This window comes from Lepisosteus oculatus, chromosome 5, assembly GCF_040954835.1.
Source record: "Lepisosteus oculatus isolate fLepOcu1 chromosome 5, fLepOcu1.hap2, whole genome shotgun sequence".
Classification (NCBI taxonomy): Eukaryota; Metazoa; Chordata; class Actinopteri; order Semionotiformes; family Lepisosteidae; genus Lepisosteus; species Lepisosteus oculatus.
Window position 1 is genome coordinate 4,529,067 of NC_090700.1, and position 17,908 is coordinate 4,546,974.

General features: G+C 46.6%; 2 protein-coding genes across 6 annotated transcripts in view; both read right to left on the bottom strand.

The window, feature by feature from the left end:
• sh3kbp1 (SH3-domain kinase binding protein 1) overlaps positions 1-1,871 on the bottom strand; it is a 72,410-nt gene extending 70,539 nt beyond the window's left edge. For all 4 annotated transcript variants that reach the window (XM_069189891.1, XM_069189893.1, XM_069189892.1 and 1 more), the window contains exon 1: positions 1,498-1,871. In XM_069189891.1, the coding sequence (XP_069045992.1) occupies positions 1,498-1,501 (4 nt within the window). In that variant the 5' untranslated portion in view covers positions 1,502-1,871. The remainder of the gene's footprint in view (positions 1-1,497) is intronic.
• Positions 1,872-6,702: 4,831 nt separating this feature from the next.
• Positions 6,703-16,899, bottom strand: LOC107076713 (BCLAF1 and THRAP3 family member 3). Of its 2 annotated transcripts, none has more exons than XM_015341487.2 (10): positions 16,582-16,899; positions 15,089-15,149; positions 13,936-14,685; positions 12,858-13,526; positions 10,210-10,334; positions 9,123-9,237; positions 8,724-8,790; positions 8,447-8,539; positions 7,824-7,984; positions 6,703-7,088 (listed from the first exon to the last, which is right to left on the bottom strand). In XM_015341487.2, exons 3-9 carry the CDS (start codon positions 14,637-14,639, stop codon positions 7,844-7,846), a joined length of 1,914 nt encoding a protein of 637 aa, XP_015196973.2. In that variant the 5' UTR covers positions 14,640-14,685; positions 15,089-15,149; positions 16,582-16,899; the 3' UTR covers positions 6,703-7,088; positions 7,824-7,843. The 2 variants fall into 2 exon arrangements, with proteins under 2 accessions (XP_015196973.2, XP_015196972.2); XM_015341486.2 differs by having other exon boundaries at positions 8,447-8,542; positions 16,582-16,898.
• Positions 16,900-17,908: the final 1,009 nt, after the last annotated feature.

Below are 17,908 nucleotides of genomic sequence, written 5' to 3' on the forward strand. Positions count from 1 at the left end.
CCATCAGGAACCGGGACCCGCGGGCTGTGATTAGCCTGGGTCTGTGCTGATCGCCTGTCTAAGCATCTGACGAACTTCCCCAATTTCATAAACAGAGATATTTAACACGCAACAAATGCGTTGGTTCCAAAGCTCACATAAATTAAACTTAATTTACTGTACATACGTGAATGTCGAGAACACTACTGAACACTAGGTCAGGTTCAGCAAAACATTATTAAGCAACATTGCAATTAAAAAAAAAAGGTATTTAAGAAAATTGTGTTGGGGGAAATGCACTAGTGGCTTTCCATATGCTTTAATGAACCAACACTTCAATTCTGTAGCTAAGGAAACGAGAAATTACTTAACCCTTTGCTTGCGCCCCGTAACGTAAACCTCTTTGAAAAATTAAGGAGAGCCGGGGGCGAAACATCTACATCTCTAATAGCAGTAAGAAGAACAGGCAGAGAAGGGTTTAGCGAGGTATCGCCTACCCACCACAGCAGGTCACAGGTTGCGGGGGTGGAGGTACCGAGCTCGAGTAATTTGGGTAGTCAAGTTACCAAACGATGCCCCCAAACAAGGCCAAAAGCTAACCGATCGACCCCGGATGAGCAGGGGTAACTGTTGAATAATATTTAATAGGAATTCAGCAGGGGTGGGGAAAGAGGGAGCCCTTTCTGAGACTTTCTGAGGCGACCCTGGTACGAGTGAGTCAGGGAGTTCGCGGATCTGTCAGACACAGACCGGGACCCTGCAACCTCCAGGCGCTGCTAGACATTACAGCTCAACTGCATCCAAAAGAGGGTGAAAACGAGCTCGCTGCCCGGACAGCGCCTGTCTGCCTACACGGTGAACCACAGCCGGGCCCCTTCTGGCTTCCTGTGCGCTGATGATACAGCAACAACAGTTACATCCACCGAAGCCCTCGCTGCAAAGCTGAAGAACATCGTTACCCACTTTTACAGCTCGGATGCGACCCAGCGCCCAGAGTGTGTGTGTGTTTTTTCCTTTCTTTCATTTTTCTAAGAAAAAGGCACTAACAGCAGTACCGCTGGTGCTCTAATCAAAGAGCGAGAGACATAACGGGTTTTCGGCTAAGCCCTAGTCGAGGAGAAATCAAAACGGGTTCTCTCTGCTGTTTAAACCGGACTAGTAGCAAAAGGAAACTGCAAACGTGTCCACATCTTGAATTAATCAAAGCCCCAACACTAACCTAGAACCCCCGACTTTACAGTGCATTACGAGTCAAACTTTTGATAGCTACAGGACAAATGACAGCTCACCATTAACTCGTACTTCCCCTAACAAAATTAAAGAAAAAGTTCCCCCCCCCACTTTGTAAGCCTGAAGTGTTGGACGTACTACAACGGACTGCTGTACGCGTCTTATAACATTGATTATCTAGGCAGTTTTCATCGTTTGCATTATTCTCATTTCTCGAAACAACGACACGGCTCGATTAGAACTCAACAGCGTGCATTTCCAATAACACTCAATTAAAGTTCTACTCACCCATTTATGTTCGCTTGGGGCTGTTGAAATGTGGAACCGATGGACTTTTTTTTTCTTTTTTGTTCCGATGCCAAAAGACAAAATATATCAATGCAAATTTAAAAAAAAAAAGGAGGGTAAAGGGGCAGTACTTTCCGATGTCCAGCGCCTGAGCCCTGAGCCCCAGCCCCCGCTTTTGAGAAGGGAAATGCGCGTTTGGGTGGTGGTGCCTAATTGCGGAGCAGGGGCTGGAGAACACGCACCATATTCCTGCGGCGGTCTGTGATTTCGGCACAGAGGGAGGGGGGCGATAAATCGTGATACCAGCGGCTGTGCGCGACTTAGTATCCCCGCTATGTGCGTTACTGTAACAGCCTCCTTCTCTCTCTCTCTCAATTCAATTCTCTCTCTCTCCCTGCAGCCGGGAGCCGGAGCGGACGCAAGCCTCGCGAGAACACACATGGACTACAACAGCGGCGCGGGCCCTGGCTGTGACGCCAGACGCGCCCGTCACCTGCAGGTGCCCCCGGGACGGCGTCATCGGGATACACTACAGCGGAGCCGAGACTTTCATTAAGAAATGCATGAGGCCGGGTCTGCTGTGCAAGCAGCTAAGCCCCGCTCTCCTCAGACTGCCTTAGTTCAACTCACCCTTGAAGGCTCTTGAGCGTGCTGATGGGTTTGATCATCGCAGTAAGGTCGAAAGATTCAGCTGCTGGTTACTGGTAACGCCTGTTGCTGTATGAAAATGTGGGAGCTGCAATTTTTTTTTTAAAAAGAAAGTTTTACATAGAATTACTTGAGAAGTTTTGAGGAATTCCTGTCTGCCAGGATATGTTTTGTTGAATTGGTCCAGTCCAGACTGTTGCAGCTGGTGCTGGTCTCCCTGGTGGTATTTACCAGTGCAAAATATTCCCTGATTTCTTGGTATCTGGCCTATTTTGAAGAGGGCCCAGACTGGGCTGCAGCCTCCTGCCGAGCTCCGTTGCACTCCTGACCCCTGACCCCTGAACCTGACTTCGCCACAGGAGCTCTCAGAGAGGTCCAGTTCAGTTGATTTGTCATGGGCACAAGGGCAATGACATGCTTTACATATAAATATCTTAATACTGTATGCTGTAGGACAGCTCTAAACTCTCCTACAAAATCAGTCCCAAAGGGCGGGCGTGGTGGTGCAGGGGTTAACGCCACTGTCTCACAGTGCTGGGGCCTGGGTTCAGTACCTAGGGTGCTGTCTGTGTGGAGTTTGCACGTCCCCCCCCATGTTCATCTGGGTTTCCTTTGAGCGCTCTGGTTTCCTCCCACAGTCCAAAAACGTGCTGGGAGGTGAACTGGGAAAATTGTCCCTGGTGTGTGTGTGTGTGCCCTGCGATGGACTGGCGTCCTGTCTGTTATATTCTCTATTGCCGGTCATTAACCACACACACAACCTACTGTGCTACATACATACATTTCTATACTAATTACATATTCATGAACTGCGTCGTCCGTGCAGTACGGCAGCCTGTGAGGATCACACCCTGCCAATATCCTCACGCTGCCCAGGATGCACCCTGCCCTGTGGCCGTTGACTGGCAGGGGGCTCGGGCTCTCCTGCAGGCCTGGGTAGACCATGGATGGATGGAATGAAACCAAGCAGGCGTGTGGGGCGCCCAGCTCCAGGACTGAGAAGCCCCTAAGAGGCGATCGACGTCCGTGTAGCGCGGAGAGGGACGGGGGGGGGGGGTTTCACCAGCGGTGAAGACTGGGGCACAGGCCGCAGCCCTGTCTCTCGGCCCAGCTCCCAGGGCGGAGGCGGACAGGTTTTAGCAGCGATACAGGTGGAGGTTGTCAGGCTGAGGTCCACAGTTTCAATTCAATTCAATTCAATTCAAAGGGCTTCACTTGTGCGACCAGACTATTCCAATCTGACAGACGCACAACAACCAACAATCAGCTAGAATTGGTCAATAGAATTAACAACTATAGTGTTATCATTATATATATATACAATATAGAAGTCAAACGGAGTAATCCTTCCAGGGTTAGCGGTGCTTTGAAGACGACCCTGGTAGATTTTAATATACATTTATATGCATTCATTTGTGCTGTGTTTTCAGTGAACGTTTTGGAAATGTCACTGGCGTCCCAGCCTGCGGGAAGGGCTCCTACCGGGAAAAACAAAATCGTCCAAAACAGCGATTCCACCATCGCTCCCGTTCATCTCCTCTCTGAACACAATCGGATAAAACCAAAGCCACGCGTCGGATCGCCCCTTTCCGAGGACGCCTCTACAAAAACAAGCCCCCAAAAACATCCAGATCCGCAGTTTCAAGGCGATCAGGATACAGCCCGTCTCCACAGCCTTCTCCTGCTCGTCTCCTGCTCAGTGCCGCCCTCTCCTGGCCAGGTGACATTCAATGATTCCTCAGGCTGTTACAGCCTGGATGTGGAAGACGCGACTGCTCAGCAATGTGCCGGCCTTACTAGTGTGTAGTTCAGTGATTCGGCTCTGTACTAAAGTCACGGCAGGAGTAAATATGTCAGCTGGCACTGGCTGCATAAAACACCACGAAGTATTAACTACCTTCAGTAACTAATACAACAAGGGTGCCTTCACAGTTAAACACGGTCCTACTGACTTCCGAGTGTTATTATCCTTTGGACTGCACCTATAAACCGAAGCAACCTGCAAGGTCAGGAGAAAACTAACTTCATGTTTTGTGCAAATGATCTTTAAAATAACTGTGCTCCCCAAACACAACACAACTCAGACAGGGGTGCCTTAATTTAATCTTCAGGCGCCTGTTCACTGACTGTTGAGAAACAGTGGGTTTTCTACTTTCCCTGTCAGAACTGGGGGAGAGAGTCATTGCTCTTCCCTACTGTGCATTTACCTCTCTTCTGTGGGCGGGTCTTCTCTGCCTACACATACGGCATAAGCAGTTAATTCCTATCCATACTGGCAGCACACTGACGCACAACCTTATTTTAACAATTTGTTTTACCGGGCAGTGATTCTTACGTCATGTTGCGAGTTTTAAAACGGATCCGTTCACCAAAAGCACATATCTGCTGTCTTTTCATCTCGAAAGATGCTGCCACGTTATAAAGAAACAACCACCTTCGTAGCCCTTTCAGGCAAAAAGAGAAAACAACCCCTGCAGTCTGTGAGATACCAGCCTTGTGTGCCAATGCCTCCCTTTCAAAATCTGGTTTGTTTTCTAGTTATGTAAGTACTCCCACTGTATGAGCACTGTGCTTTAATCTTTGTTTCTGCCCATGCTCGAGTGGACGTTCACAAAAATGAGAATCTGGCCATTAGAATCAAGTGAGACTTCACCCCCACAGGACAGTGTTCAATTCCTGTATTGCAGCAGATCTTACCTTGCTGGCCTTATGGACCAATACATGGGAACGAGGTTTGACGGAGAGTTGTCATATTATAACGAGCAATTCAAGGCTAACAACAGCAGGACAATAACCCTGCACAAAGCAGAGCAATACTCACTGCAAGCATGGTCTCAAGGGCATCTCTGATGCCAGGGGTCCCAACTCTGGTTCTGGGGCCTCACAAACTAGCTTACTCAGCTTGCTCGCTCCACCTGAGCACTCAGTTCAATAACTGGACCCTCAGAGGACCCAATAAACACAGACCGAATTGAACTACTATTTTCGATTCCCATACATCTAGGAAAATTCCTTTTAACCATTTTGTTTCTTAGGTAGCAACCTTCAAACTCCGAGAAGAAGTAAAAAAAAAAGTTCAGCAGCAATGAAAACTAGCATGTGAGCGCGTCCCCAAACCCAGAATTGGGAAACCCTCTTATGAGAACGAGAAGGAGCGCTTTAAAAATCCAAGAGCTATCAAATGAATATACCAAGTCATAGAATTACAGAGAATATTCCAAGTTCAATCCTGCACAATTCGTCATTATTAAAGTCATGATGAAGAAAAGACAAATTACAGTCTGGGAACAGCCTTACAGCAGCACGGTCTTGTTCAAGATGTAATGCACACATCTGGTTCTGCTTGTCTGTGGCTTAGCGCAATTCCAACTTCACTTACACGTAACAAGAGACTTATATTTTCCACTGGCTTTGGACTGACTTTTTCAACTGGGGCAGAACTCCAGGTCTATAGCTGTGCTGAAACATCCACTCTGGAAAGCTACATAGCCTGAAGCTAACAGTTTCGTCTGGGTGGCGACCCTTATCATTCTGACAGTTAAAATCTATCAAGTCTTGAAAATGGGTTACTAATGGTTATATTGAAGGGAGCCATTTCCTGCCACCAAGGTTTTAATAGAACATTAACTTAAGAATTTCCTGTCTTGTACTAATCTCTAAAACTCATTGCCCCCTTTCCAACTCTGGAATATATTGATCAGCTGGTTTTATTGTCCGTCCGTAGTAATTCTTGAACTCTCAGACGGTGGCTGCCAACTATAATAAAGACCTCAGCCATTGTACTTTTGTTATTGAAGCCAAAGAATATGTACGAACATGTAGTCTACAAGGATCATTAACTCTTAAGTCCCTTTTTTGCTGTGCCAGCAGCTATACATTTCACTGAAGTTATGTCTTATTGGTACGCATTTTTTCCACTCAAGAGGCTTATAGTATTGTGGGTGCAGTACTAAGTGAGGATAGGAACAAATCAAGGTTAATTCCACGCTGAAAGGAAGAAAGGAGTCCCCTAAAGAGAGCACAGCAGCCAAAACATTGCATTTCTTCTTCTCTCCACCATGGAATTAACCTTGAGTTGTTCCTTTCCTGCCAGCACACACTGATGCAGCTTAATTAAGGACAGTGAGACTGGACTATGCAATCGGAGATGCATATTACAGACAGGGTGGAGAGAATGACCCGGGAGTCCTAAGTGCTCATTTTGTACTAGACACCGATAAAATAAGCATTGGAAAGATCCTTGATCCGAGTTCACATGCAGCTTGTGAAATAAGTTAGCTGAACAAGCAAGCATCTTAATCGGCAAATCTTTATGTTCTTGTCAGTCTGGGGTTACAATGACTGTACCGTAACCCTCAGCATATTTTAATGATAACGTTTACCACACCAGTTACCGGCTGGCATTTCAGAATTCACTTTAGGCAACTCTTTGGATGATTTGACTCTGTTTTTGTTACTTGCAGAGGACCGAATTCACACAAAACCGCAACACTGTTGAGAAACAGCCACCTCAGATCAAGACACCACCACCTTCAGGAAGAGAGCCACTCTGAGATGAACAGTCATTCATTTTTAATAACATAAAATGAATACAAAAAAAGACAGGATGATAAAAGGCCAACATGATTAAGATAATATGCACGCAACTCTCACTTTTTAAACAACTTAACAAACAGGAAATCCCGATAGGATCAGAGGCTCCACCAGTTTATGATGTAGGGAAATCCTGCAGTTAAACGGAAGAGCAGTAGTGCACAGTGAAAGGTACTCCATTAAGAACACCGTCTGTGCCTCCATTTCTCACCATTCTTCTGCATATGGCACTTTCTGACATCTCTAGGGCACCAGGACAATGCAGTGTCTCTTTATTAATGTTACCCAGCGCAATGAACTCCTAGATGCATGACAGAGATGTTCCCTCATGCTGATGTGCAGGCTTCTTTCTAGCAAAAACGAAGAAAAAAAAACATTAAATTAGATTTAGGGTAGTTTTAAGAATGCCACGAAAAATATGGAATCACTTGTGAAGCCAGAAATGAAATTTGTTCTTAATTTAAAAAGACATCTTGCATTTGGGACGGGACATCACACACAAAAAAAAGCGCATACACACGGACAGCTGGACACAACGCTGTTGTTGATAACCTTCATAGGAGGTGAAGAAAATGAATTCCCCCCCTAAGGAATTCAAATGATCTGTCGTGTTGTTTGGGAGATTAACCAAGCACACAGAAAGAAAACCCTTACCAGCAAAAGAGAGAAAAACAGTGCAGGCAGAGCTTAACAGTCAAATCAAACAGCACAAAGCCAAGTTGTTTTTTTTTCCTGGCCCTGGAAAATGTGGAGAGAATTTGCTAGGAACAGCAAAACATACGAGGGAGGAGGGCTGTGGCATTATGCAATTGGTTTAGAGGATGGCACTGAAATGCTGATACTGATGGAATCCTGTGCCCAGCTATCAAATCTCTGAGGCTGACTGTGAAGGCACAGCCTGCTGATGGATGTCTGGCTACACACATTGAAACTAGCGATTTGCTCGCTGGCAAAAAAAAATGTGAATCTGTAGCGCCTACCCCACTGGGATAGCAAAAAGATACAAGACCCCATACAACCTTCCTTGGTCCCAATGAACTGAACATATTATATACACACGGCGTCAGCTTTAAATGATTAGATACCTGGATAGCCCAAAGAGCCCTCACCACCTGCGGTATCCTGAGCTTCGGATGTGGGCTCCCTGCTGGCGCAAACTCTGCAGGTTCCTGTACTTGGACTGGATGCCAAGGCTCTTCTTGAACACAGGATTCTGCTGCACAGATGGGCGCAACGGCAGTTTAGGCTGTAAATTCAAGCAGACTCATCAGCACCCAGCGTGCCATAAACATCTGACAACAGTCGGGCTCCGCTTAAAAGATATTCCAGCGACTCTGACAGCCAGGCCGAACCCGATAAGCAGAGCTGGGTGGCGATGAGATTTTGAATGGTATTCCCTATCACAGATACCCATCTGCACTATTTCATCTGAACTTTTCACAAGACTCTTCGGGAATCAAACGACAGCACAGCACCAACATGGGCACTATTAATCTCACTTGGAGAACAAAGCCAAGACGTAACTTCAAAAGACTTGGGCCAAGAAGGCTACATGCATGAGTAAAGGGGCTACTTAACAACAAAAAAGTGGCCAATTTCAAATACTCGTCTATGCAAATGTAAAACATGCACATTGAGAAGGAAAGCATTTCTTCGCTGCTCAGACGGAGAGAGAGGTTGGGGGGTGACAGAGGGTCAGATACAGTACCATCAGGTGTCGCACATGTCCAGGGTTGTCCACAAGAGGTTTCTTCACGAAGGGAGAGGGCTTCTGATTGTAGTCATCCGAGCTGAAAGTGCTCTGCTGCAACAGAAAATGCTTGCCAGTCACTGGCACAGCTACTCCCAGAGAAGCACGTTATCACTTTCCACTGCAGAAAGACAGCTCATCCTCATTCACCCTCTGTGCAACGTCACTACACGATTCTGTGCTACACACATCTGGCCAAGCGCATTCGATAGCTAAGCCCCATGATGCCCAGTACCTGAGTTGATCCAATGGTTTTCACCAGTCTCAGCTTTTTATGAATCTCCGGCAGGAGCTCAATTTGCCTGGAAAAAAAAGCCAAAGAAAGCTCTCAGTTCTTCAGCATGTATAAATGCACATCAGTGTGTGTCCCAGGTGTTTGAATGTTTTTAATTTCATAATTAGAACTGACCGTCTGTGCCTTGTAATAATTCATTCTTAAATCCCCTCTCAATACAATTAAGTAATTCATTGCTAAGTCACTGGATGTCGCAATGTTTCTGTCCAGAAGTTCAATGAAGTTTAAACAGCTTCTATACAAACCCAATGCACATGTACTGTATGCATGAAACTTTCAGGAGAGAAATCTCACCGAAGAAGAGCACAGAGAGCAGTCCAGAGCCAACAGAAAACTTACCTTTGAATCTTCAGTCCAGTATAATGTCTCCTTTCACCCTGACCTGTTGCCTTTGCGTCCTGAAGCTTGGTGAACCGCTCGTTTAAAGTTATATTCTCATGCCTGATATAGCTCTCTGTAAGACATCAAATGAGAAACCCAGCATGGCCACATGTCCTGTGTAAGCAAGCAGCAGCACTCCAACTCCTGGCACAAAGCCCTCAGTATCCAAACTGATGGCCCTCAGGGATCAGGGATCAGAGATAGGAGGGGGGGTGCCCGTGAGAGCTGCCTATCCCCACTCCAGAGGGACAGCAGCACACAGCCCCCTAATTCCACACAGCCTCTTGCGCATCTTCCTAACAACAAAACTGAGAAACCTGAAACTATCCTTCACAATCTATATTAAAAGGGGGTAAAAGTGGGGAAAATTAAAAAGCAGCTGCTCACATTTACTCTATAGTGCCCACGGTTTTACACCAAACAAAAAGACATTAAAATGCAATGAATAGGTATGGAAACTGACACCATGCTGCAGGTTTAATGCCTCTCCATGTGGTAAACCTGACGCTTTTTTTATTTTCAGTGTTTAACTGAAGACACCCATACCTAACACCTGCAGTTAAAATCTATTGTTAAAGGAGAAGCACTTTGGAAGAAATCTCACAGTCCCGGGAAAGTCACTTAATCTGGTCAGAAAGATTCCTTGCAGAACTTGCACAGGCCCAACTTCCTCAACAGCACTGCAACAGAGTGAGACCCAACGGCACAACCTCCTGCACGCGCCCACCAACCCTCTCACCACCCTCACAAGCCCCTCCTTGCACACATGCCATGCACTTCCAGTCACTGGGCTCTGTCTGCAAGACAAGCAGGGCAACAGCATGTCCCAAAGCAGTCTTCGACATCAGTTTACGACTTTGCAGGTTACGATTCGTCTCCGTCTGCCAAGCAGAGAGGATAATGTCATATCCATTGATGGCTTACAAACTACAGCTAATAAAATGCACATCAATTCACCCTAACTCAAGTGCTTTCCCTTGTACGCAGGGCTGTGACCAACCTGTTACTTGGTGGACTTAAATGGTGAGGTACTGGGCAAAGTCACCTGTTTGATTCTTAGAGGCGTTTCTTCCCCAGGACCCAGACTTTACCCCAGCGGGGGACTCCAAGCCTCCACTGGAGACAGCAACCAAATCCCGGGAGAGCTGTCTGTCTGAGTGGGAAGAGGAGCTACAAAGAGAGCAGCATACAGCATAACAAGGCAGATAAACAGCACCCAAAGAGAGACACTCCACTCCAAAGACACTGGCCAAATCACTACACAATTTGCAACTCAACAGCTCTTGAATACCTGTTTTAAACTTATAATTGACAAGTTACATTATCTAATAAGGCACATTCTTCATTGAACACATTAATGAGTTGATTGCACAGAACTAAAACCATGCCTGACGATATGAGTGTTTACTTGAAAAGAACACAGTAAACACAATGGCAAAACTAGACAAGGCGTCCACGCATCTAGACTGCAGAACTCAATATGGCAGGCATCGATGACCAAGAAACATGTGGCATACGCAGAGCACACCACACTACTGTGTTCCAAGCAACTTAATAAGTTTTCTGCTAAAATGGTTTTTCATAGGTCCCTTTCTCTCTAGTTCTGCTAGTGCATACAAAACAAATGTAAAATGAATAAATGATGAGGCTGGTTATAAAAAGATCAAGCTGCTCCTCCACTACACAACACAGGCTTCCAGTAATTACCATTCCGAGGGTATGACTCCAGAGCTTCTGCAGAAGACCTTTCCAGTGTCGCCTTCCCTGCTCTAGAGAGCTGAATTAAGCCTTTGGGACAATGAGATCCGTTTTCCTTCTTTCCTTTTAAATGAGCTTTTATATCCCAAAGCCCTCCTGTGCAAAGCACTGTTAGTTCATCCCTTTCTTAATATACAGTGCATAGTCAGCAGCGAGGGGAGAGTCAATTTACATGGGAATCATCTTCCTTCAGAGGGCAAGCTGCTTAATGTTTCCAAATGTGGAAAGCTGAATCCAATCTCGGTTTTCCAATTCTATGCGAGATGTTTAGGGGGTTAGTTTAAGAGCCATTTCCTTTTTCCTCTCGCAGATTTTACACTCCAAAAAGGGCCATGCTTCAGAACAGTGGGAATAAGTCCCCCCAACAGAAACGGGATTTAAACATAACTGGGTGAATTATTTTCTGGCAGGTGGGGGAACGATGGGAACGTCTTTCTCTCATTTTACAAGAGTCCGTTACGAGTTGTATCCAGTGAGCAGCTAGCAGACGCTTTGCTTTTGCTTGCGAGGTAAAAAAAATGGAAATGCAGTGTATTAAACTACACGCCTTAGAAAAACAGTGCTTATGTGTCCAGGAATAAATCAACATATAAAATCAGAACAACCTCCACTCTCAAGGACAGCACAGCTGTGCAACTTCAGCCTCTTTGGGAACGGACATGAACACATGCAAACTAGACCAGTTCCCCTCAGTTCAGCAATACAGCCTCTGCAGTCCCAGTGCTGCGAAATCAAATTATCCTGAAGGATTCGTGTGTTGAATGAATGCCAGTATAATACACAAGCCTAGATGAACGCAAAATTTCAGTAAAGGATGCATGTGGTGGACGACCTTTCCCAAAGGACAGATGCTCTCTGCTTTCGTCATAACTGCTCACAGATACACACGATAGGCAATGTGTGTGCTTTTCGTCAGGAACGAGATATCCATTTGGTTCAAAGCGCCCACGGCCCTGGCTCATACAGGCATGTTCCTGCTGAGGGGACATCTCAAACAAAGCAGCGGTGCCCACTGGGGGCACCTGGTCAGCCCCACTCCTCAGACATCCAGATCTTCTGCAGCCGTGCTCTTACAAAAGCAGACTTCAAGCCAGGCTTTCCGCAAAGACAGTGGGAACGTTGCATTTTACATGCTGATGCTTCAGTGACTAAAGAAGGTGAAAGATGTACGTCTTTCCAAAAGACTGATTCCTTAATTCAATGAGGAATTTTAGTATCACGTTGCACACAAATACTGGAAGATTCCAGACATCAGTCGACGGGTGCTGGAGATTTGCATGCTCCTCCAGGAAGGACAGGGTGGAAGTTCAATCAGCTCTCATCCTCACGTCCCCTCGTATGTCCAGATTTGGAGACTGGCATCCAGTTTGGGCTTTGCTCCCTGAGATTTTCCATGGATCCACTGGAATGTGTCGGAGTGCTCCATTGGATTCTGGAACAACCCCCACCCTTAGGAGGGGCTGGAATATGTTCTCCTCTTCAAGGAGGCAAGCCTTGACAAAGATGCAGCATCCCACTCCATTGGCATCATAAAAAGGCTTATTTACTGAAAAAATCCCTTTCAGTAAGAGAAATGTCCAAATTGTGCCGCAGCATTCCAGTGTATCGCATGCTCAAAAGGGGTTCCAGACAATTATAACACTACGGAGTCTGTCGCGCGGCAAGGTTTCAGAGCCATGCAAGAAGAGAATAAAAAACGATGCATTATGTTTTTACAGGCTTGTTCCACCTTCAATGGGGAAAGAGCTCAAGGGTTTAAACTCATTAGGCGATGAGTGTAAAACAGAGAAATCGCTCCTTTTTCTTCCAGCTCACGCAGAGCTTATCGCGGAGCTAAGATGAGGTCATCCATTTGGAGACGGCAAAGAAAACAAAAGCTTGAACTTCTAAAACCAGCCTCATTAAATCGAAAGGACCTAAACTCGCATACCATACCTGCTTTTGGTCAACGAATGTCTTGTGTCCACCTTGATTGTTAGAGTCTCCGTTCCCATTAAGTCTTCATCCGATGTAGAATTTTCGGGATGCTTGTAAGGCTGTTTATTCTGACTATTCACTTTGAGGGTCTTCCTGCGCTGCATTTTCAAGGAATCGGCATCGCTTCCCAGCTCGCTTGCCGTCTTCCGCTTGGCGACGGAAAGCCTGGAGGTGGCATCTTTCCCGAGAGCCTTGTCAAGCTTCTTGAACACCTTCTCTCCAGCCACGGGCTCCTCTGGTGAAGCCTTCTGACTGGCATCTGCCAGCCTGCTGCTCTTCCTCCCCTTGAGCTGGATCTTCTCTTTATTCTGCGAGGGGACCGACCTGCTTTCTTCCTCCCTACTTCCACAGCTCCTGGACTTCTTACAGGGCTCTGGCGTCTCCCTTCTCTGGCGCTGGGGACTGTGCTCGCTTGCTGCTGCTGAAGAGGAGGAAGATCTTTCGTGATGCCGCCTTTTGAGCGGTCGATGTCCGTCCCTTCTTGGGTCTGCGGCCCTCGCCGTGTGGCACCTAGGCGGAGAGTGGCCCGCTTTCCATTTTGGGGACCTGTACGGGCGTGCTCCGTCATCCCACTCCACGTTTCTGCCTTCCATTACCTCGCCGTGCTTTCTGAAATCTGCAGAATACCTGTGTATCCACCACAGAGAACACAAAGATTTCATTACACCGCAGCACTGCAAGCTTTTGCCGGGACTGTATTTCAGCAAGGCTGCAAGAATGCACCTTCCCCTCATGCCAGAATCTGTTTGGCTTACACAGGCAGGCCAGTAAGGATTTATCGGCTGACTTAATCATTAAAACCTCCCAAGAATGAAAGATGGCTAAGGCATACAATACATTAGTTAACAGCTCTGCATACTTTACATTTTCAGATACAAAGGAGGAATGGCTATTTTGTTTTGGTTATTCTGCTGTGCTTGGCTCAGCCTTTTTAACCCCACTTTACCCGGGCTGAATGGGTCGGCTCGTATGCTTCTCTGGATGAGAGCCCCTTCTGTGAAATTCTTCCGAAACTCGTGGAGGGGAGAGAGAATACCTCCGTCCTCCGGAGTGATTGTAGGGGAAGTCTTCCTCCCCGCTCCATCCCTCTCCCTGTGCGTAGCGATCGAAAGATCTTGCTCTAGGCCCCTCCCGGCCAGCCCTGGGGCTGGGACTCCTGCCTGCTCCAGGGGCTACACCCTGGTAGCGGCCCCTGTGGTGCTCCACTCCTCGGGGCCACCCGTCGCCATCTTGCTCACGGGAGAGAGCCCTCCCACGGGGAACAGGGGGCAACCCGGGTCTTCTTTCGTAGGGGTGTCCGTGGAAGTGCCTTGGAGAAGCAGGTCTCCGGCTGCCTTGAGATCCTTGGAAGGCTGCTCTGGGGGAAGGTCTCCTGAGGGCTGGGGCTCCATGCGCTGCCCCGGAAGGGGACAGCCTGCGTGGGGCGGGGTGTGCATGCGCCGGCCTTGGGGAAAAGTCCCTCCTGGGGCCTTGGTAGGGCTCTGGGGAATGGTGTCGCGGCTGGGGCAGATGCCCATGAAACGACCCCAGCTGTGGAGGTCTCCACTGGGCAGCAGACCTGTGGTAAGGGCCTGGAGGAGCACTCCGATGATTCATCAGCGCAAGTCTGCCCCTGTCAGAGTGGAAGGATCGGCTGCTGTGAGCCAGGCCATTGCCCTTGGCCTCTCTCCAGTGCGAAAACTTTCCTGGGCGGGCCCTGTAGTCCCTCGTGTCCGGCCCACAGTGATCCATCAATGGCATTCCTCAGTGGCTCTGCAGGCCGCTTCCAGAGGTGTCGGAGTAAGACCTGTTCGACGAAACACCACAACGCAAATCACGGCACTTATAAATAACAGATAACGGTGTTTATTGTGTTTCCACCTACACATGCCTTTGTCTTGTTAAATTTATAAACAGGTAATTAAGGAACCTAATGTTGGCAACTTTGAAAGGAAAAATTCTAAATCAAGGAATTCCAGATGTCTTGAGTGAGTGAAGTCTGGCCATCTTTTGTAGTCTCCTCACTTCTGAACCACTCACAGAGGGGAGGCAGAAGAATAGCTCTGTGCATCTGTAATTGACTTTTCTTCATTAACTCTATTGCCTCTACCAATCGATCGTTAAGCAGGACATATTTCAAACTTAAAAAAAAAATTAACTTGAGGCTGAGGGTTTAAATTCATAACTAAATTTAAATGAAAAAGAATTACCTAGGGGAGAAAGTGTGACAGAGTTCACCAACTGATCATATGCAGCCTCCTGATTTCAGCACTGCAAAAAATGAAAAAAAAAGAATGAAAAATAACCATTGCATATTACTGTCCAGAGACACATCTCCCTGCTGTATTGGCATTTCTCCAGTCTTTCTGTGGGGAACAATATCACTGCATGGAAACCAAAGAATCAAAGGTTAATGGTGATTTTAAAACATCTGCTGCTCAAGGAGAGCCATAGAGGGCTTTCTTCTCATCGGAACACAAATCGGGGTCTGAATTATTCTGAAAAGTTACAAGACTATAACTTTTATAACAAAAGCATAACATACAAACCGGGCAAGCGGACGTAAAACAACTTCAAGCACTGTCACGACATAAAAACGAAAACTTTGCATTAGCCTGAAGGAGGATTTTGGGAATTGCAGCCAAGTCTGCCATCTAGTGTTTCAAGAGAACAACAACAAAAAAAAAACTGAAAACCTGACTCAAAGTCAAAACAATATCCAGGACAGCAACACCCGTTTTAAAACGGGTCATTTGATGTTAAATTAGCCTAACAGTGTGTCCGCGTTTGGAGCACAGCTTTCCATTCATCAGGATCCTGATAATAGCGGATGCAGCCCAGCAACACATATTCCCGAAGCACAAGGTGAGGCTGCACTCTGGGTGGGACACTAGTCCGTCTTGGGACACACACAGGGGGACAGTTTGGAGACACTATTTGGCGTAGGCAGCCTGTCTTTGAGCTAAAGTCGAGGCTGTTTTCAGCTGTGATCCACCAGCACGCTTTTTAAAGTAAAAGAAGCCGGTAGCATTTACAACCTTAAACAGCTCAAACTTTCGATCTTATTTTCAAGCTCGCCTTGGTGGGGGGGGGAGGGGCGCCGGCCACATTTTCGACGGCACCTGAGCGCAAAACATCCTGAAATGTTACGGGTTTAGAAACTAGCATCACGTATTTAACGACGGCCGTCTGTCTTTGGATTTTCCTAAGCTTCACACCGATTCCTTACCTGATAATTAAGCCATTATGGGGTTCAGACCTACTCACGACGAGAGAAAACAGACACGCAAGTGACATTTACTGTACAGTAGCAATCTGTACTGTACATATCCCACGGCTGGCCCGGACTGAAAACTTTAAAGGGTTTACAAGGGGGTGCAGTCTTAACGCAGTTCTTGTTTTCAGAAGTACACGCATCGCACAACTACAAACACAAAACGAAAATGCGACCTTACAATAACCCCCACCCCACAGCTGATCTTGGATCACGCTAGACCTCTCCTTTTTAACATTTCAGCCGGAGAGAGGAGAGCTGACCTGCCAGCCCCCACCATCTCAGACAGGCCTGGCCGCACCGGGCGCAAAGCCAAAGTGTGAAAACCCGGCGAGACTCTTCCTACCGCTTCTGCTTAAAGTTTCTGACAAGAGCGGCCCCAAACCACCCCCAAACTAGATAAACAGAAAGAAGTAAAATCTCACTTACCCGGGATGAACCGGTATTGCGGCTATTTTAGGGATAAGCGTAGCGAAACGGTCACCACAAGATGTCCTCTCGCTAGCGAAACGACACAGGTCGGGGGGCTACCGGAGATCTCGGCATATAAACATTAAAACTCGACCGACTCTCCCGCTGTTAGACAACAACTGCTTAAGATTTGTACCCCCCACTATAAAACGGTTGCTTTTCGGCTTTATTAAACCTGTTAGAGCAAAGCCGTGTCTTATCAGCCTACAGTGATTTGAAGCCCAAACCAGCTCTTGCGCCGCACAGGAAGTTCCGTACTGGTAACCCGGATGTGTTGTCAGCCACAGCGACCGCCTGCTGGTTACTGCGTTTCTGGAGTATTTTTTAAACAAATTCGTTAACCGCACCCAAAATGTTATGGTGTAATACTTCATATTCCAAAGTAAATTTATATAGGATCATTTCATACTGATTCATAACTACTTACACTCTTCATGTCATCACTTTTCCTTTCTGAACATTCACAACTTACCACCCGTAATAATACAAACAGCTGTGGAGGTTTAAATAATTGATTGGCCACTTGTTCAGTATTTTTTCTTAACTTCTGAACCAATGCACATGAGACTGAAATTAATACCTCTGAAGCATTCTGGGGGCAAATCTCACTAAAGTGTTTGTGGCACTGCATATCACAGCACTGTCACTGAACTGTCCTCAGTGATTGACTGTCCTTATTCTCCGGACTCAAGGGCAGAACAGTTGTCTCCAACACACACATCGTGCTGAGGTCAGAGTCGTTAAATGCTGCATAGTGGTAGCTGGGCTCTCTGGGAAGAATAGCATTTCTTGTGGGCTGCAGCTGTTGTATCTTCCCCAGAGCAGATCTGGGGCTGTCACACCTGGTAGTCAACCTCCACAAGCACCGATAAATAAAGCAAAACGTCACTAAAAATACTTATCCACATACAGATCAGACTTGATGGATGATACTGATAATTTCTCATATTATACTACACCTGCCGTGACACATTTCTTCACGACATGGAAGTCTAAACCCATGACCGGTACATTTGGTTAACAAGCAGATGTATTTTGCTTTCCTAAAAAATACCTAAAAACATTAAACACTCGGATTTTCTGTGACTTCATGCAAGCACCGCATAATCAGCTGCAATCAGTGGTAGATTTAATTTAAGTCACGGTAAAAAAAACGTGTACTGTTGCCGATTATTTTTTCTAATTAATCCAATAGCAATCCTATTTTCTGTCAGCTGGTTGTGCGGCGCAAAGAAACAGGCAGAACTGGACAGGGGAACGTTTTTATGACCCAACCTAATTCAAG

Coding starts and splice junctions, on each gene's coding strand:
- LOC107076713 (XM_015341486.2), bottom strand. CDS start 14,639: ATGCCATTGATGGATCACTGTGGGCCGGACACGAGGGACTACAGGGCC. Junction 13,527..13,935: donor AATCACTCCGGAGGACGGAG/GTATTCTCTCTC, acceptor GTGGATACACAG/GTATTCTGCAGATTTCAGAA. Junction 7,985..8,446: donor GACATGTGCGACACCTGATG/GTACTGTATCTG, acceptor TTGAATTTACAG/CCTAAACTGCCGTTGCGCCC.